Raw genomic sequence first — 21,481 nt, 5'->3', positions numbered from 1 at the left:
CTGCATTAAAATGTGACTTAAGCAAAAGTCCAAAAGTATTGACATCAAATGATACTTAAAGTACCAAAAGTAAAGCTCTGCCTTAAGAGCGATGTCAGAAGAAGCAAGCAGCATGTCACTGTTGTAGACAAACACAGTTTTGACACACAAATAGTTGATGTTAAAACTTTTTGTAATATATAGTATCATTTTACTTTGTTGTACCATTTAGTTCGCTAGTTTTCTTTGTTTAAAAGTTTGTTTAAAGTTTACAACATGTATTTGAATGCAACATCAGAAAAGTTACAATAGCTGTTTAATAAATGTAGTAGAGTAAACGACATGATTTCCTTTTGAATAGAGTGTATCAAACGTATTAAATAGCATTTCATGGAAATACTGTTATGTATTGTACTTCAAAATTGTACTTAAGTAGAGTACTTAGTTACTTTCCACCATTGCTGTCTTCATGATGTCTTAAGTGGTGGCTCACAGCATAACTGACTGCTGACAATCTTTTTGCTTCATAATTATATTACTAAAAGCAATCATTCAAAAATGACCTAAATAATGACATTTAACATAAAAAAGATATGTTGTACTCTAAGCTGTAACAAAGCAGCTGTTGCATGAGATGGACCACAGCCTTTCTCTAGCTTTATGGAAGTGAAATACACTCAAATGTCTTCTCTTTATTAATCATATTTTAAACTCATATTACAGACACAAATAATAAATGCAGCAAATAAAAAACAAAGAACTTCATTCTGTTTCCTTAAGGGCACTTATCTGCTTTTTATACAGATCATGTTATTTCTAATCATACATCGGACTGTTTGTTTCCCAAAGGTGATGGTCTCATCAGATGGACCGTCCATCATGGACCCATCATGGACCCATCATGGACCCATCATGGACCCATCATGGACCCATCATGGACCCATGATACCGTGCAACAGTGCAGCTCTTGAATGCAAACCAGAAGCTATGGGAGAACATGCAGTTGTTCAGCGTGGGCTTTTACTGATTCCATGTTGCATATGAAGCATGTTGGCTCTAAGTTGATATGTTTTGAGGGTATCATTTCAAAAGCATGAATCTACTCCGTTATCCTGAAGGCCCGGACACACCAAGCTGACAACAAAGAACTGACACAGACGGACCCCCGACTGTTGTGTCGCCTGGCGTCTCTGCGTCTTGGCCATGTGTCACACTGGAACACACCGCAAAGACTTCAGCCGACGGCCAAGTTGCACGTACGAACTGCGCATGCGTGAGTGGCAATAACTGTCCTTACCAGCAGGCGGCGGTAGTGTGTATTCGTCATTCAAAAGAGGCAACAACCGGAAGACAGACTGCGTGATAACCCAGAGAAGAAGAACAGACTGCGTGATATAAACAAACAACAAATAGCGTGTGCGTTCCATTTTCACTCTACAGCGAGAAGCTCATGGGGCTTTCCCCAACCTGTGTCGAGAGCTGGAGTTAAATGAAATCTCAGATTTGCCTTCTTAATCGTTTGTTTGGGTCCCTCACTTCCATTTCGCTTCTCATGCACTGATTCGCTAAGCTGAACAGCCAATCAGAGTGATTTATTTTGCCGACTGCCCACCGATTCAACATGTCGAATCGGTGGGCAGTCGGCCGAAAAGGCACGGCTGAAAAGACACGACGGTGCGGGACACACCAATCTGAGTAGGGTGTGTCGACGCTCATCGTCGGCCTGACAACCACCGACACCAATAATCGGCCTGGTGTGTCCGTGCCTTTACACCTGATGGATGTGTGTTGCTTGATTTCATGTAAAACGTTCAAACTGAAAACATTTGACCAACTGTTGACATGGAAAAGTACGTTTGATTCGATCTCAATGTTAAAGTGACTCCAGTAACAACAGTACTGGAACACATCACAGTCCAAAGTTAGTTCATACCATTCAAAGTCACGTCAGAACATACAACAGCAATTGAACGCATCACCGTTGAAAGATACTTAAGTGAATGAGCTGTAAGTGAACACACCACCTTTCAAAGCCACTTCAGTACAGTACGCACAACAGTTATTGAACGCATCACAGATCAATGCTACTTCAGGAAATAGAACACGTTACATATGGCCCAAAGCTCATCCATCAAGTACATGTTGAAGCTCGGCTTTAAATACTCAAGGCATTGTTTGTAGATAAAGGTAAAGAAACGTGTGTCACTGTCATCACTGCTTCATTCTTCAGTCATCACTGCCATCCCATCATCAGAAAGCTAACCTGCAGTTAACTGTTTCAACATCTACTCCACACTCCTTCTCAGAGCTAAGCAGACATCTGGAGTCAGAGCATTTAGAATGTCTTTTAATGTTGATTAACCCATTGACCCCTGATGGGTTGAAGCAGGGGACAGCTCCCCCCCCCCCTCCCCTGTCAGAGCTTTAATAAGATGTCAGCCACACAGAGAGGCGATGCCAGGACACCAGAGCTGGTGCCAGCCCTGCCGGACCCTCAGAGGAGTCCTCTAACCCCTCCAACAGAGCGGAGGGGGGACTGGCATCTGCTTTAATAAGGTTGCCCACTCCTCATGTCACCCCCCCCCCCCACTCCCTGAGCTGTGGAATGGGCAGTAGTGGGGGGGAGAGGGGGCAGAGGTAACAGCTGCCTGCAGCCCGGCCGTGGCAGGACCAGCTTTATTACGGGCGTCCAGGACCCCAGCTGATCCCCTCCCAGGGTCCTGTCACTCTGACGTCTTCATCACTGAGTGGAGCCGACAGCCGGGCCTGCCAGCCAGAGGAGGTGACAACAAATCCAATTACCTCCCCTCCATGGTGCCGGCCAGACTCGGGGGGGCAGTGGGACAGAGGAGGATGTTGCTAGGAGAGAGGATGGAGGCAGGACGAGGGGACGAGGGGTGGTCCGCCAGCAGCAGACTGACGGAGGCCAGGACGATCAACCTGAGGTACTGTATTTATTCTGCTGTGACACTTTCAGGACATAGAAACGTGTGCATGACAAACAGAGTATGAACTGGTTCAATGTGGACCTCTACATCCATGCTGTTGACCAACATATTTACCAATGCCTCGGCCTTCTACCCAGATTATCACTCTACTCCTATAGTCAGCGTTCAGGCACCCCCCCTCCGTTGCCACTTTCTCTCTTTATGAATACTTTGGTCTCGACTTTTGGCCGTAACTTCCAATAAATCTCCAGTGTCTGCCATCAACTTCCAGCTCTCCTCTGTTCTCCTTGTGCTTCGAGTCCTTGCTCCAGAACTTTCCTTTACACACGCTATACGTCTGTTTCCTTTCTGCATATGAACTATGATCATCTAGTCATGGTTCACACCTGATGTCCGAGTCCCTCTTCCCCTGCTTGGACTTATAGAACTGCATTTATATCCAGTAACTTCTTCCTGTGGTGGAAAGGAAACACTGATGTGACTCTAGCAAAAGGAACAGTAAAGCGCCGACCCTTCACCTCACACACCCAAGCACACACCTCCAGCTGGCATAAACAAGCAGCTCTGCCTCACGCGCTTCACAAATCTAAAGGATCTAAAACTGCGTGCTGCTGCGCTATCATATTCATGGCACACAGATTTGTGATGTACCACATGTTGCACTGTACGACATTTTTCTGAATCTGATTGACATATATAAATTCTAGAATAGTCTTTTTCACAAATGCATTACATTGGAATATCCCTGAAAAGCATCACCTTCCTGAAGGATCCGTCAGGTGAGGGTTGCTGCCCTAAACACAGACACGCTGTTTGACCTCCTATGTGCTCAAACTGGTATCCCTTCCTTTATGTCCTTCCTATATCTCCATTCTAAGCAGGGGTTAAGTGGGTCGTGAAAGACCCTAACCCAATGAGCTGATTCAGGCCTGCTTCTCCAACTCTGCTTCTAAACATTAACTCAATTACATCTCCATAAACAAATTGGTTCCTACTGATGTTCTGGGACGGAACAAGTTAAGTGCTGATCATCGCAGGCCAGTATTGATCAGCAGTCTGCACAGCTGCCCCCTGTGAGGGTGAGGGTGAAGGAGAGGGGACACATGTCTGGCAGAGAGGATGATGGGAGGGCCTGGAATGAAGGGAAAAGCAAAAGGAGGCAATTTGCCAAAGCGGAGCTGCTCAGCCGTTCTGTTCCCTCTCTGAACACTCCTTATCATCCATAGAGCTTGAGTGTCGGGAGTTTTGCTTTCAATCGGTGACTTTGGTGCCCAACCGGAGAAGATCATTCACCACTTCCTCTCCTGACACCCCCCCCCCCCCCACACAGGGAAGGGATGATCGATCCACGAGTGCAGAGGGAGGAGGGCGCAGAGTGTGTCTCACAGAGTTGGAGCATCTCTAACTTTTGAAGGTGGTTGAAGCCTTGCCAAGATGTTTTATATTCACAGTTAAATATTCAGCGCGCATGGTGGGCAGGGGCCATTTCTGCAGTCAGCCTGCTACTGAAAAGTGAAAGGGATGAGGCTGCTGGATGAAGGGAGCGAGAGACACGGGGCTTCATGGTAGTCAGATGAGAGGCTGCCAGCTGCTGATGGCTGACTGTCTGAGCGTGGCGCCTCAGGACATGCCGGCTGGAAGGCGATGCGATCTGATACCCACACTTATGCGGGGCTTATATACATATGGCCCTTATGCAGACGAGGCCCCTATCAGCTGCAGAACTTCCAGTGTTTTGGTCATTATGCCGAGTTGTTTGAGCGGGCGTCCTGCATGTCTGAATGAGGGATGTGGACTTACTGGGCTGTGACCTCTGAGAGAGGCTCTGCATAAAACCACACGGAAAAACTGAAACGTTGAATTTAATTAAATGTATTATGTCAACAGATGTCACATAACTGTTATAGGGTTAGTTAAAAGCAATAATATCAAGTTTGAATAAAAAAGATTAGGTTCAACTTAATATTATTACTTTCATCAAACCTTATACAGTTAATTAAAGTCAACGTTTCAGTTCTTCCGTGTGTCCATTCACCCCTCAGTCAAATACTTGTCGCTCTCAGTTACTTTTGTTTAAAGATACAGTATCATTCTGATGCCTTCTGGTTCAACCCCAAACACATGTCGGTGGATTTACAGGAGCACACTACAGGGACCTTTACTTCCTCTGCAAATAGGTTCAATATAAACTGTTCCCAGCTAAATCTGGAGATGAATATACCCGGGCAGAGACTCTGGGAAGAGAGGTTGCTGTTACTTTTTTTTTAATGTAATTTTTGCAATGTAATTTGTCAGTTCTGTGAGAACCACACATGGGGTTTTGCTAACCTCCATTGAATTGGGGTGAAGGCAGGAATACAGGAGATACAAAATAATGTAACACAACACCAGAAAAGAAAATGTGCGGATTCTTTTCTTTCTAAATACGTGTGGAAGTATATGTATTTAGGGGGAAGCGACCCTCTAATGACTGTGAGCGGTAAAGCAGCTCATTAACACTTTGGATCTGGATCTGATGAGAGCTGCCTTACAGGCATAATAGGACACATTAACATGAACAATTGTACAATAATGTTTCATTGAAAAAGATGGAGCAAGAATGAACACATTAGTTTAAAGTTTACATCATCCATACATTACACGCAACCATAACACGGGGAAATAAATGTTCTGTTGTAGCTGTTTCACTCTGCTTCCAGTCTTTATGCTAAGCTAGGCTAACCACGACTGGATTTTAGATTTGGACTTGGATATGAGATTAATATCAATCTGTCACCCTTAACAAGGAGGCACATATGAACTTTCAATCCCTACTCCTTAAACTACAAAACTGTTCAAATCAAGATTCAGAACAAGTTCCCTACAGAGAAATAAAATAAAGCGTAAGACATTCTGAATGTTTAGCTTTAGGTTCAGAGTTTAACTTGGTGATGAACAGTTTCAGTGAAATACTGGAACAGACACATACAGAATACATATTTAACATTTTAGAAAATGTTTTTGCAACTTTGAAGCTACTTGAGAGGAAATTGAGGGACAATCAAGTTTCAAGAGGTTTCCAATCAACACTATGTGGGACGTGTGGGTATGCAAAGCTAGCATGAGTCTGACTGTAACAATAGGAACACTTGTGTTTCCGTGTTCACACCTCGCTCCTGACTGTCAGTCTTCCATCACCTCGCCGTACGGAGAGGATAAAAACACATCCATCCCTCTTCCTGTGATAGTGCAGGTCACACCTCTCGGCTTGTGAGAGTGGGAGTGATTAAAAATGACAGGGAGACATGTTGAGTGTTTTTCATCAAAGACTGCAGCGGCTGCGTATCAGAACCGGGGGTCCGCAGGGGGAACCATCCGCTCCCCTCCGGCCCCAACCCAGACCCTGAAATGCTGATCCCCCCATCCCCTTCCCCTGACTACACGTCCAAGTGATTACACTACACCCCCCCAACCCCTCACTTACACACAAACACAGGCGCACACACACGCTCAGAGGGGCTAATTAAGGCTTTAATATGCAAATGAGAGCCGCAGTAAATTACACAGCTGGCAAATATGCCTGTTTTTGCCTGAAAATACATCAGGAGTGCAGCGAGGAGTGTGTTGCTGCTGTTGTTGTTGTGTTTGCAGAGAGACAAGGGATTGGCCCCCACCCTTCAAACCCCCATCAACTCCCCCTAAGCAACCCAATCGCCCCCCCCCCCCCCCCCCAGCTGGAGTGGCTCCTCCAGCTCGGTCCCTTTCAGAGGTATCAGGAGGAAGACTCTGCAGCTAATGTTGCATTTTAGTGACACCACAGGAGTCAGTGTTAGTATGGAGCTCATATCAACTGTGATGTGACATTTCATTTCTTTACACATTTAACTGTTTGTTTATGGTTTTGAAAAATGTATTCTTTCTTTGAGATACTACAGTATATGGGGAAAATGTCAAAATAAAAAAGGAGTAAAAATCATAGAAATTCATGAAACAGTCAAAACCTTACTCACGAGTTACGACAGATGTTTTAAAGCCTTCCATAACAGAGGATATTGGGATTTTAATGATATTCAAATGTTTATTTAAAGGGGATCTATCATGCAAAATGCACTTTTGTACGTCTTTTATACATGAATATGTGTCCCCGGTGTTCCAGGGAACTCACCAAGTGTCAGAAAACACAACCCTCTCTATTTTCCTCCATACCCAAATCTCTAAAAAAGGGGCTGCAACGGATCTGATAAAAACTGATACAGATTTGAACACTGTCCTGACGTCAGGACGGTGGCGCTACGGCTATTGGGCCAACTCCACCAATCAGGAGGAGACAGCCACGGCCATTGCCGTTCGAAAGCGCTGGAGACGCTGTAGTACATATGCCAGGCCTGTAAGTGGCGCTGTAGTCTGCCACAAAAGCAGCGAAGAAGACTTGGTTACCATGGTTACCCTTCTGTTTATTCTCTGCTGTGGCTTTCTTTCTCCCTCCCCGAGGCAAGCGTTTGCTCCCGCTGCTTTAATTCAATGCAATCCCTCCCCGTCGAGGCAAGCACTGTAATTCTCTCCGGTTAGTCCACCAGCAGATGACAAACACCCACCTCTCCGCCTCTTCCAAGGAACGAGGGGACCGTGCGGCAGAGTTTCAGTTTCTGTTTCTTTCGCCAGTCAAGATGTCCGTTAAAGTTGAAATCTTCCGGACAAAATTAGAAAAGTGCCGGTCAAAGGTCTTCTTTGTTATTTATTGAGCTTTAAAACAAATGAATAACGACTCTATATAATAAAACACGGAGGACGGAGATCTCTTTTTCTCCCCCTCTTCTGACAGCCCAGCAGCTGATCAGAGCCCGGCTCACCTCTCCTGCAGGGGGGCGTGGTCAGCAGAATCAGCCCCGTAGACAGCAAACAGCACACAGAGCGAAATGAGGCATGGCTAAAATGCATGATCTGTTTGGTATTTTGAAAACAGAAACGTATAAATATACCTTATATAGGTATGGCCCTACAATATATCATTTAAATATAGCATGATAGGTCCACTTTAACTGATGACCAAATGTAGATTTGTATATATTAACATGTTATATTTGGAATCTATATCACTTTAATATACTCCACTGCGTACTAATAAAACGTGTTATACAGATGAGGCACGTTATTCATTTGTTTTTGTTTGTTTTGCCTTTTCCCTTTTTATGCACGTGAATACAGCAACTCTGTGATATATGTATAACATTTGAATGTATAAAGAATATATTATACATTGTTGAACATTTAAATAAAATATTGTGGTTAAAAATCAGTGAATGGGTTTTTTTACATTAAAGGGTCAGCTCCCCCTCTTCGGGAGAGTATCTGGACCAGAGCTGCAGTACGGGTCTGCAGACTACACTGGATAACAAACCTGGGACCTCAAGACTCTATGCCATACGGTCCATCAATACATCTAATGTGTTTAGGACATCATATCAAATATCATCTTAAGTCTTATTTGGGCTCACAAGATACATATTCCAAATAAAGGAGTGTTTCATTGACACATTATTAAACCAAAAGAAAACCTAGTGAAAGTTAGTCTAATCCTTTTATGTTTGATCATTGTGTTCACTTCTGTGATTATATTGTTACATTTTAATTCAGTAAACTGTTGAAGTGACTCTCCCTGCTCCTCCACAGGGATCCTTCAGGACTGGTCTGTCCTCTTCCCTCTGTGCTCTCTGAACTCTGTGGGCTGTTTGGTTCCAGGAGGTGACTGGCTGATCTGGGAACCTTGCCCCCCCCCCCCTGCTGGAGCTTTGTTCTGCCTGGCTGCTGGTGTCTGCCTACGTTCTCAGTTCCCCAGAGCAGCGGTGTCATCATGATGCGACTGAAACCTGAGTGTGACTACATGCATGGTCAGGCCGTCCTGTCACCCCCCCCCCCCCCAGGGACTGACCGTGACAGGAAGGGGGCCCCAAACATACCCAGAGACCTCTTAGTTTCACGCTGCTCCTAAAATAAGACTCCACACTCCTTCAAATGGTGTCCTCTGGGCCGACGTCTCCCACAGCTATCTCTCCACACACACACACACACACACACACACACACACACACACACACACACACACACACACACACACACACACACACACACACACACACACACACACAATGCACACACACACACGTATCAGATATCACTCCCGTACCTCGCACATTATCAGAAATGTTAGTTTCACGCTGAGGTGTGAACAGTTGTTGGGTGAAATATGGAATATCAGACATCAGACATTGACATAAGAGTTGCCCACATGGAGACCGACAATGTAAACAAGTTATTCGTTCCAAAAAAACATCAGTATAGTGCAGGCTGCTTCTTACTAGCCATGTTAACGATGGGATGCGACCTAGTGGTCAAACTTATTATAACTGGGGGCAAAGCAGGAAGGCAGGTGACTGAGAAGGTAGCAGGGTGGATGGGCCAATATACACAGGACAATTTGACTTATTTTAACCTGCCTTGAGTTGACTCACATAAATTAAGTTACGTAAGTTTAGTGCGTTATGTGCATATCTTAACTACGAACAAACACACTTATTTTAAACTACAATCTTTCCTAAGTCTAACCAAATAATGTTGTTCCTCAACTCAACCAAGTAGTTCTGTTGTAATTCACACTCACTACACTACACGATTATTGTGTAATGATATCGATATTATGGGGTATCTAAAGAGACCATGAAAATGTTTTTTATATTTTGTTATCATTCAAATTCATGTTTACATTTTTTGTGTTACTTGTCTCTTTTTAACCAAATGAATTGCGCTCCAAATACGAGTGGATTATAGAGTGGACTGTACATTAAGGAGGGGCAGACGCTCCAAAGTCTCTTTAAACAGACACTAATTCAAATAAGTTATTTGTATTTTTAGCACACAATCCAAATGAACATTTTTGTAATTGTATTTCAATATTTGTATATATCAGTATTCACATTAGATCTAGTGTTAGAAATATCTTTTATGTATTGCTGTGAGAGCAATATGTAATGTTCCAAGATGACAGCAGACTGCCTTTGCAACAAACAGTTAGAAACATGGTGTGAAGTCTGTCAGGCATCATTACAAAGGTGAAAGGTGTCATACCATCAACAGACACTAGGTTGGGTACAGCTTTACAGTCAGATGCAATCCCAAATCATTAAGACATCAAACCAATTGTTATGATGCATATAATGTTCAGGTATTTTCTAATGTCATAGGGGTTTATTCAATTCTACGTTTTAGCATTTAAGTGATAGTTAGTGACGTGTTACACTGAACTGTTTCTAATATTCTGGTCCCCTCATGTATGTTAAGCAACAGAATAGAAACTCCTTTTCTAGATATTGTTAAACACAGCACTCTTTGCGTACTTAACAGGATCAATAAACATATTGAGTTCAAACATTTGTAAAACTTGTGTTGAGGAGCGATTTGATTAGATTGCATAGATGTGCCTAACACAGTGTTTCTGAAACTATGTTTCTTTGACCAAAAATAAGTAAAGTTACTAAAACATCCCTTTGCTCCTCCTGTCAAAGCCCCCACCTGCTCCTGTCACCCCTCTCCACAGACCACTGAAACAAACTACTCAACACACACACACACTTCATGCTGCTGTAATTATCACTCAGTGAGACATCTACAGCTACACCTCGCTGACACGCGACATTCAGAGAGGACACTGAGCTGATCACTGAGCTGATCACTGAGCCTATCACTGAGCCAATCACTGAGCTGCTCCTCTAACAGCTGACAGGACGCCACGCTGCTCAACCCAAAGCCAAACACTGCATCACAAACAGGTAAACAGGCGGAGGAGCCCCCGCCCGACCCGCCTGATAAGGATGTGTCCACCTTACAACGCTGGCCATTGCCCCTGTAGCAATGGGCTTTGACCCCCCTGTGGCCCTCGCCAACAGAAGAAGTTATGATAATACAATTTTAGGTAGCATTGTGCTGTAACTAGCCAAAGATAACAAAGCATTTTGTTTTTCATACTGTAATATAGTACTTACTGAAACATCATGGTCATTTACGTTTCATTTTTGTGCGCAATGACCAAAATACAAGTTTTAAAATGTTGAACACTGTCTTTGTCTCTTTTGCCCCTTTCAAAAAATAACTGGCCCTAGCATGGCCCCCCAAGTAAAATTGGTCTAGAACCGCCACTGCTACAGGCGGAACTTTCCTCCCAGAAAAGAGTGCTTTCCACCAGGGCCAGGGTGCATGAATATTTCAGATGGGTAAATAATTCATAATGAACGGCAAACAGGCCAGTGATCAAATGAAGCAGCATGGCAACAGACATGAAAAATCTGACTCTTGTAAACAAAGACAAGAGGACCCAGATTTCCTCCCCTCTCGCCACCGTCTCCTCTCGCCTTTTAAATATGCGCATGTTCAATCGCCCCCCGCATCGTCCTCAAACCACACACACACACGAGGCCCATGTATGAACACACAGACTCCGTATCAGCGACTCTGTCGAACACACAAAGTGTCGCCGTAACCTCCCCGTCACTCACTCACATTCATACCCACACTTATTTCCCTTCAGAAGAATGACATTTTCACGTATTCCTGAGCGACCCGGGGAATGTGACTGAGCGAGAACACTTGATCTGGCCACCCGCTGTTTTCTGATGGAAAGATTTGCTTTTTAATACAATCGTCACTACCCCCACCTGGATATGCCACGCCAAGACAAATCCCAGCTGTGTGACTCCAAAACCTGACAGAGCTTAAAAATTCCCTTATTATTATTCCCTTAAAATATCCAGACACACTAACTCCCAACAATGGTGGAAATGCTAATCACGTCTCTCGGCGGCTTATAGGAGCATGAAAACAGAGCCGCCAATATGGAGGCTTTGGTGCATGTGCAAAAGTGAGGAAGAAGAGGAGGAAGAAGAGGCAGCTTTAATGACACGCATTCACAGAAGCGGCATGGCTCTTAAAGGCTGCTTCTCTGAAATCTGGCCCATCTTGCTGCTTGACTTTAGCCAGAGGAGACTTTTCATAAAAATCAGACTTAATCGTGTAAACAACGCGCAGACAAACAGAAAACCACTGCAAACAAAAATAAAACAACTCTGGAAGCTGTGCACGGATCGCCTTCAGAGTTAATTTTAAAGTAAGCATTCCGTTCCTTGGAGATTTTAATTAATGCTTTAATATGCAAATAAGTTAGCAGAGATAAAATCATGACAAACAGATGGCAAGTGTGGGTAATTATTTTGTGAATCCAGCAGGGGCATGTATTAAAGTTATGGTATCGTTTACCTCAGGCCTCTGCAGCCATGGATGGTGGAGGGGGGGGGGGGGGGGGGGGGGGGGGTGGTAACGACTTACGTGTGTCTCCAAATGACAAAGTGAGATGCAGTGAGTCTGAAAATATCACAAATGCAAGATATTAAGGGTATCCTCAGTCTCCAGTAGCCTTTCATTCATAAGGAAGTATATTTGAATTAAAAGCACCAATGGTCATTTAAACACTTTTTTACTAAAAGGGCACCACCCCATACTTTCCACATCAGGCAGGGCGGATGTCAATAAACAACCTTGAAGTAACAGAAATCACAGTTTATAATACCAGGTAATGTTTTTTATGGATTAAATAATGCTGTTTAGAAAACCTCACCAAAAGGAGTAATTAGTGCAGCAGATGGAGTTTTCATGGATGTCATGCTAGATGTTTACATTTCCATTTTTTTCAGAACCCTTCAACGACTCCCCCTCTTTGTTGGTGTTGATGTTGATATTGATATTGCGCCCTATCTTAAAACGACCCACAGTGTGCTCATTGTGTTTGGAAGTTTCAGAAAGCCATGTTGTGTGAGTAGAGAAAGTACTGCGGCAATGTTGGTCAATAGCTGTCATTAGCAGCAGAAAGCGATTATGCCACATAGCGGTGCCTTAAAGATGCATTTGTGTAGACCAACTCGGAAGTCAGCGTCGCAGGGTGTCCCTTCACAAAAAGCAATAGGATTTCTCCATTGGATTTCGGAATATTGCAGTAAATAGGATCTTTGGCAAACACCTTTATGATATGGTCAACTGGATAATCTCCACATATTAACATAACGTTAAAGCTAAGCTAAAAGAGGCTAATAATAATAATAATTTGGATTTCAATAAACCCAAGGACGCTTTACAATAGGACGAGGGGCCGTGGGGGGGACAGAAAGGAACATAAATAAGAATATAAAAAACTGAAATAAACAAAGGCTGGTCACAAAGATGTAGAGAGAGTTAGCTGAGTGACCGACAGATGTGTTTTGAGTGCTTTTTTGAAGATATGAACAGTGTCAGCCATCCTGATTTCAAGGGGGAGGCAGTGCAGAGGGGGGTGGGGGGCTGCAACGCTGGATGTGGGAGTTGAATGAGAGGGTGGAGTCCAGAGTAACACCCAGGTTGCGGGCTTCAGGGGAAGGATGCATGGTGCATCCATCAACAATGAGGCGGAGATGTCCAACCCTCAAGAGGAGTGCTTTGGGGCCACAACCATGAAACCATGAGCTCAGTCATGTTGCTGCTGAGATCGGCTTGATAATGATAACATTGAGTAGTCTTATTTAGTCACTTGTTAGTAATAACTTGGCAGTGTATGAAGGGAAGTGTCCGATTTAAGATGCAGAATGCTAACATGGTAGGTTTGGACAACAATTCACATAGCAGTGAAACAGCACCTTAAACAGTGGGCCTACCTGCTCCTGTGGGGGGGGGTGGTCCAAATCCAGGCCCTCAAGAGAGCTGTTAATCCTCAGGGCCAGACACAGGGCCATCAGGCCTCCAACCTTCAGCTCATTGTGACGGAGGTCCAGCCTCTGGATCTGACGGCTCTCTGCCAGGAACTCTGCCAGCGCCACAGCCCCTTCACAGAGACACACTGTTAGACTGATCTGAAAACCTTCTTCTGCTACCCTAAATGACCTGCGTTAGACCAGGTATGACTTCTTTTAACTCTATAGAACTTACTAAACTAAAGAATCTTCAGATTCAGACGCTGGAGAAGCACATAGAGCAGCTCTGCCTCTAAAGTCTCTGAAACCACACTTTAAATACTACAGAAAGCATGCTGTGTCTCTTTAATGTAGTTATACGTTAAAGCATTACAGGAGGTGATAGGATTACATTATGGATCAGGGAGTCCTAAGATACTGTTGTTTGTGGAAAGTAAAAGTAAAGACTTACTCATGGATAACACCATTTTAGGGCAGTAGTTTTAAACGACACCGATCCAAGTTACGTGTTGAAATTATGCATTTTTAGAGCCAAAAGAATATATCAAAAAATGCCAACTTGGGAACTGGAAAACTGTGGAGGGCATTTTCTGATATATATATATATAATTAATCATACATGCATATGCTTGATATGAAACCAAAATGTGACCAAATTCAACCCAATTATTCTTAAAAACGTATATTAAATATAGTTATAGTGTATGACATTTTAAAAAACTAAATACATTTCAATATTTGAATGGTCCTAATAAAACAATATATAATCACAGGATTGGTGCTACAGGCAAAGACATGTGTGTCATGGTGTATACCTTCACATGTGATGCTGGCTTGAGCCAGGCCGAGCTGCAGCAGCGAGCAGTTCATCAGAGGCTCCCTGATCACCTGCATGCCCTCGTTCCCCAGGAGGTTCTCCCCCAGATCCAGGACCTGCAGGACCCTCAGCAGCGGCTGAAACACAGCAGCAGCTCAGATCTTATCCTGGTGGAAACTGAAGACCTTTACTGACAGTAAAGTAGGTCACTGAGTGCTGAAGCTTTGTGTAGTGTGTGACTCAGTGTGTGAAGGCTGAGAAGTTTGAATCATTATTATGATTGTTATTATGCGGTGATTATTATTCCCTCTCAGAACGTTTCCTCTCGTGTTAAACGCTCAAAACTTCTGTTTCCACTCTCCAGAGCCACATTAGCATTGAAGGTTGATTAGCTGGCGCACAGAGCTGGGGTGTCTGGGGCACAAGAGGCCCATGTTGCCCGACAGCTTGAAGAGGAGCCCACCACCCACTCCTCGTGGCCCCCTCGCCTCGCCACCCTTGTTAAACTCCTCTGGTCACTGCTCTGAGGAGCGAGGGAGCGCGGGGGCGGAAAGGAAGCCAGGAAGGCACCAGACAGACCCAGAGAGCGCCTTCTTTTGAGTTAATTTGCACCGCGGTGACAACAAACACACTTGAGAGGGTCCCCCCCTTTTCCTCGCTGAGTTGTGGCACACAGAGGCACCGCCACATCCAACGCGTGGCGAGAAGCTTCTCCGGTGAAGAGGGGAGGAGGAGAGGGAGGAAGAGCATCTCCAATGGATATGCACCAGGGATGATAGCAGACAATTAAAGAGGCGACTGCGTGGTGAAGAGTGTGAGCGGAGCATGGTTGAAGCCTGTCAAACGTAAACCACAGGAGGGTTGGAGTGAGAAGTTTGAGGGGGGTACGAGTGTGAAGCCACCAAAAACACAGTATGCTTTCACACATGACATGCTGGCTTTAAACAAAAAAACTGCGGAACACACAAAGTAGAAAAAAAAAACGAGGGCCCTGCATGACATATACCCCCTTTCCACCGAAAACTAGTTCTAGCTCTAGTGCTATTTTGGTTCGGAGCTATCCAACAACAATGGGGGACTGCATCGGATCTACGCTTGTGTTGCTTTCAATCGTACGCAGTCAGATTAAATAGAAGAACGAATTTCCCAGCTTTATACTCTTCTCCAGTAGAGTGCCGTGGTTCATTGTTTATTAATGTGGATCAGCGACATTTACCGACCGCTGCAGTGCTGCTCGTCCACTGGAGTTTAGTCCACCGTTAACTCACGGCAGAGTTTAGTCTCCCGTTAACGCACGGCAGAGTTTAGTCTACCGTTAACTCACGGCAGAGTTTAGTCTACCGTTAACTCACGGCAGAGTTTAGTCTACAGTTAACTCACGGCAGAGTTTAGTCTACCGTTAACTCACGGCAGAGTTTAGTCTACCGTTAACTCACGGCAGAGTTTAGTCTACCGTTAACTCACGGCAGAGTTTAGTCTACCGTTAACTCACGGCAGAGTTTAGTCTACAGTTAACTCACGGCAGAGTGTAGTCTACCGTTAACCCACGGCAGAGTTTAGTCTACCGTTAACTCACGGCAGAGTTTAGTCTCCCGTTAACGCACGGCAGAGTTTAGTCTACTGTTAACTCAAGGCAGCGGCCGCTTGAAAGTATTCACTGTCTGACTGTCAAACACTGATACACATTTCCCATCACCATATGTGAATGTATTTCAGTCTGAATTTACACTGTATTAGATGGGTGATGATAGCATAGCAACTGAAGCTAATCTGACTATCTTGACTACGAAAAACTGGTTCGCAATCAGGCACTAGGTTTGCTGCTAAAGGGTTAATATTCTCCTCAGAATTTAGATTTCCGAGTGAATTTAGACACAATTATCCAAATGTTGGAAGTGGAAGTCAAGTGGCCCATATCTGTCTTAGTTGTTCAAAAGACAACAAGTCACAGGGACAGGGAGTGAAAGCACACACACCAAGCAGAAAGGTTAATAACAGCTCTCCAGTCATCATATTCCACACAACCAGCTACGGGTCTAATTATCATCATTATGGCCTGCAAGGACAGCTACTTATCCCCGAGACTGGCAGACCACATGAGCACCCCTCCTTAACACACATCTATTATTTAATCAAACTGTTCCTTCTTTTGGTAGCACTGGAGGAGACAGAGGAAGTGTGAGTGTGTGTGTGTGTGTGTGTGTGTGTGTGTGTGTGTGTGTGTGTGTGTGTGTGTGTGTGTGTGTGTGTGTGTGTGTGTGTGTGCCTACAGTACATGGGAGGCCTTTAATTTCTAGCCTTTTGACTTCCACAATCGCCACTCACATGACAGGGAGGTGCAGTTTATGCTGCCAATCAGACGGAAGGAATGCATGTTATTAGGGGTGTACTGTGAAACATGTGGAGGCGGGACTTTTTTAGAGAGGATTGTCTTCATGAGGCAAACGCTCTTCATTTCCTCAAGGGATAAAAGAAAAGCAGGTATCTGATAATCTCAGCTGTACTGTTCTGATCACTTTAATGTCAGAGAAAGAATCTAGTACATATTTTCCAAAGCGGCAACATTTTTGGCATGAAATCCCCTCTTTCTGTTTTCCCCCTGAGCTGTAGTCAAGGGAGAGTAACACAAAGAGGTCATTTGGTATTAAAAAGAAGGCAACAATCCATTTGACATGTCTCATTAATCTCAGTTTCAGGTTAACTTTCAGGTAAATGGATTTAGCATCACTCACACGAAAATAGCAAATGACATTCAGTTCAGTATTCAATTCAATTCAATAGCTTTATTAGCATGACCATAGTCCTCGAAAAGTTACCTATCGGTGTAACAAATGGTTTTGCCTAGAGTTTACAGGAACAAGTTATTTTAGGAATATTTAGGCCTCATAGCTCTTCCTGGTTGGATCCTCCAGGATGATAATAATAATAATAATAAATGGTATTTACTAGGGCTGTCAGTCGATTAAAATATTTAATCGCGATTAATCGCATGATTGTCCATAGTTAATCGCGATTAATCGCAAATTAATCGCACATTTTTTATCTGTTCTAAATGTACCTTAGAGGGATATCTTTCAAGTTTTTAATACTCTTATCAACATATGAGTGGACAAATATGCTTTATATGTTTGTTTATTATCATTTGAACAATGACAAATATTCTCATGAATATTAAACACAACAACCTGAACATTACAAATATTCGCCTCAATTCAACCTGGAACCTCTCTCATACAATAATACTGTGTGTGTGTGTGTGTGTGTGTGTGTGTGTGTGTGTGTGTGTGTGTGTGTGTGTGTGTGTGTGTGTGTGTGTGTGTGTGTGTGTGTGTGTGTGTGTGTGTGTGTGTGTGTGTGTGTGTGTGTGTGTGTGTGTGTGTGTGTGTGTGTGTGTGTGGGGACACTGTGATGGATCGTTGAGCTATGTGCAGCTCAAGGCATATATGCTCGAATGGGAGCTGCCTGGACGCTGCAATAATGTTGCGCTGACTTTTCGTACAATGTCCCACTGGCAGGCTACCTGCATAAAGTCAAGTGCTCGGCGCAGTTGTCGGCGAAATGTCATTGAAACAGCTCCTTATATCCGTTAGCGCAGCTAGCTAGCACCAGATGCTAACAACAACACGTAGGTGTGCCTCGCTCGCGCGAGTCGCGCCACACATACACACTCCCCTCCCGGTCCTCCCGATGGCCAGTCCGGGCCTGCCAGTGAGCGTGGAAGTGTGGTCTGCCACAAGCGGGCGGTAGGAGCGGGGCTGTCAGCATCAGCTTGTCGATGGTATTTTACACTCGATGCGCTCTGAAACTACGGCGGCCGAGGACAAAAAATACACATGCGTTAATCGCGTTAAAATAATTAGTGGCGTTAATTTTTTTTTGCGTTAACGCGTTATTAACGCGTTAACTTGACAGCCCTAGTATTTACACATGATTTACTTATAACGGGCAAAATATTGTAACGCTGGACTTTTCTCATGCTCAAGTTGCTCCGGTACAAACAACACTATCGTACCAACGATACCTGGGATGATTTGGTACTGCAAACAATCTTTGCTAGCTAGCTAACAGTGGCGATCGTCACTTCCTGTGCAGGCACAACACCTGTGAGCCTTCGAGACGACACTAGCATGTCAAATTTCACACATTGCACAAGTGGTCACCATGCACCACATTGCAGTTTAGTAGAGGAAGTATCCAAGTTGAGACACAGCATGAGCCTTTGGTGCATCTTTTTGGTGACTGACCAGGATTCTGATGTCAAAGATCAGTTCTGGTCCCTGCCATCAGAATATGCTGACTGTTGTCATGCCTTGGTTCTGTTCCAAACTAAAGCTGTGATGTTCCTCACCAGAGCCTTGGCCAGATGGACCATGCCTCTTGCAGTGATCTGGTTGTTCCTCAGCAGGAGAACCCTCACACCTGCTGTCTGCCATCTCAGACCATCACACAGCTCCTCCAAACCTGCGGAGTCAACAACAACAACAACATCCAGTTACTGCAATCAGCTAAACCGGTTCAACCCGACTGTTTGTGTTTGTAAGCTAAGTGGTACTGATGTTTGGTGGGTCATTCTTTAATTTTAATTAAATTTTTTATTTAGCCTTTATTTATACAGGTGTAAAATCTCATTGAGACACAAGGTCTCATTTGCAAGAGAGACCTGTTAATAAGCCTAAAGTGAATAAGGTTATAAGATTAATAAGAATATGTCCCACATGTTGCTCTGCCTTTCAGAAACACAATGTATATTTATTTAAAATGTGGTTTATTTGGTCACAGATAAGCACCCCACCATCGTCTGCCACAGCGTTGCTGCTGAGCTCCAGGGTGTGCAGGGTGGTGTTGTAGCGCAGCAGGTCCCCCAGGTGCAGCGCGTCCTGGTAGCTGTTCAGCAGGTTGTTGGTGAGGTGGAGCTGCTGCAGAGCCCTGTTCCACTTCAGAGCACTCACTACAAGCAGAAACAGAAAGATCCAAAACTGATTAGAAACGGAATTACAATTATTTGTCTTGACTTTGAAAGACAAATAATTATATATATATAATAACTATAATAATTATAATAATTATAATAACTATAATAATTATATATATATAATAACCAGCAAATATATTACAGTTTGTGGGATCTGTTTGTCTGAAAAATACTAAATCCATTTGGCAGGGCTTTCTCATGTCACACAATTATTGAAGCTCTTCACTTTAACCTGTTAAGCCCGGAGCCTGTTTTTCAGGTCTCAGGCTCGAAAATGACATTCCCAGAACAAATGACTATAACTTCACTTCTAAAAGGGTTAAATTAATAATGTTTTTTCTCAAAGCAATGATACACCTGTGAGTTGGATGTAGAAAAGTCAGAATCAAAATAGATGTTTTTATTTTAAAGTAAATTCTGATTGAACATAGTAAGAACATGTAATGAATGAATGATGGGATAGTTCATCATTTAAAACTACTGCCCTAAATTATTTGTAGTTATATAAAAAGCTATAACATATAATAAGTACCCTGTATCAAGATTGATGCAAAACAAGTGAAATTTTACCTTTTTAGAGAGGTTTAGAAGAAAAAAACCCACCTCTGGGGTCATTTGGGTGTATTTGCCGTTTCTCTGGAACCCATTGGTCGATGTTGGTGATTGACACCTCTTTTTAACTATTAGAGCCAATAGAATCGAGGGGAAGTTCCGAAATCCACCTACACGTTACCATGTTACTCTCTGAAAACTGAAAACTAGGCTTATTGATCATAAATATGATGATGGATTATCAGTAATCATTTCAAAGTGACACAGAGACATTGGATTAACCTTCAGCAGAGTTTTTATGCGTTTAATGCCATTGAATACAACTTTTGTTCAGAAAACAGCAAAGGTAAGACGTATTTGCCGTTTGGCTATACGTAAAGTGGAGTTGTGGGTTGTCTTTGCTGGCTTTCGCTGCCGCGAGTTTTGGTCGCTCAGTGATTATACTTATACCATTGGAATCTGCGGAATCTCAGCTTTCATATGCTATCTTGTTTGTGCAGAACCGATGAAGTATAACATATTTATACCGTGAGTTATGTGCTAAGTGCGTTAGCATTCTTTCGTTTAGTGCTAATTCAGAGGCTCGGCGTTAGACTTGTGTTTTGTTTCGGTAAAAATGGTTCATATCGTCAGTTAGCTGAGTTTCTTCCCGTTAAGTGGGTATGACACATTCATAGTTTGTTAAATGTTAAGAAGCCCTCAGACGTTTCTTGCAAGATGGGGCGGGGGCTCCCGGGCTTAACAGGTTAAGGTGATAAGAGACACGTGGCAGGCTATAACCTCAGAACACAGAAGTGGGCAGTGAGAAAGGTCTGCAGCCCCTGCTCTTCTAACCCCTTCCCCCCGGCCTTACACTAAGACATATAAAGAGTTCTAAATTGATATTAGACATGATGCACTGCACTGTAAGTATGTCCTGTGATTGTGGCTCCTCCGGTTGGTAACTGACTGATTGATGGAGAGTGAACTTGAGCATCAAAACAGGAGCACAGCAGGACCCTCCACCTCCTGTAATTACTGCGCTGCAGATCAAGTGGCACTCCTCCACCAGCATGAACAGACCATTGTTGGAGCCAGGGTTGTGACTCCTCAGTGTGGGGGCCCTTACACAACACTGGTAAACTTTCAGGGCCCCCTCTTCAAAATGTCAATGTGTACGCCATTGTAGGGATCTGTTCATTATGGCGCTTTATCAAACCTCTGCTGGTGTTTTGAGAGATCTGTTGTATTTATCTGCGTGTTGTTGGCCTCCCCTGTGTTTCTTTGTATCTGTGTCATGTACTGTAAGGCGGTACACATTTGTCAGTGTTTTCTGGGCCTTTCTGCCCTTGCATCCAGATCGATGGTGCAGATTTGATCAAGGCTGTTGGGCTGCATGTGGAATGCCAACATTGTCATCAGGCACAGTGGGAACCAAATGGTGGAATCGGTGGGATTGATCCGGTCGAGTCCACCGCCGGCGCCCAATCCG

The 21,481-nt window shown here is 43.8% G+C and overlaps 1 protein-coding gene across 1 annotated transcript in view; it reads right to left on the bottom strand.

The window, feature by feature from the left end:
• si:dkey-288a3.2 (protein phosphatase 1 regulatory subunit 37) overlaps window positions 1-21,481 on the bottom strand; it is a 74,217-nt gene that overhangs the window by 19,926 nt on the left and 32,810 nt on the right. The window contains 4 exon segments of the mRNA XM_034134770.1: window positions 13,634-13,800; window positions 14,485-14,623; window positions 18,835-18,947; window positions 19,279-19,434. Of these exon segments, the coding sequence (XP_033990661.1) occupies window positions 13,634-13,800; window positions 14,485-14,623; window positions 18,835-18,947; window positions 19,279-19,434 (575 nt within the window).

This window comes from Trematomus bernacchii, unplaced genomic scaffold (genome assembly GCF_902827165.1).
Source record: "Trematomus bernacchii unplaced genomic scaffold, fTreBer1.1, whole genome shotgun sequence".
In the NCBI taxonomy this organism is placed as follows: Eukaryota; Metazoa; Chordata; class Actinopteri; order Perciformes; family Nototheniidae; genus Trematomus; species Trematomus bernacchii.
Note: the sequence above shows the minus strand (reverse complement) of the source record. Positions and strands in the feature narration are given on the sequence as shown.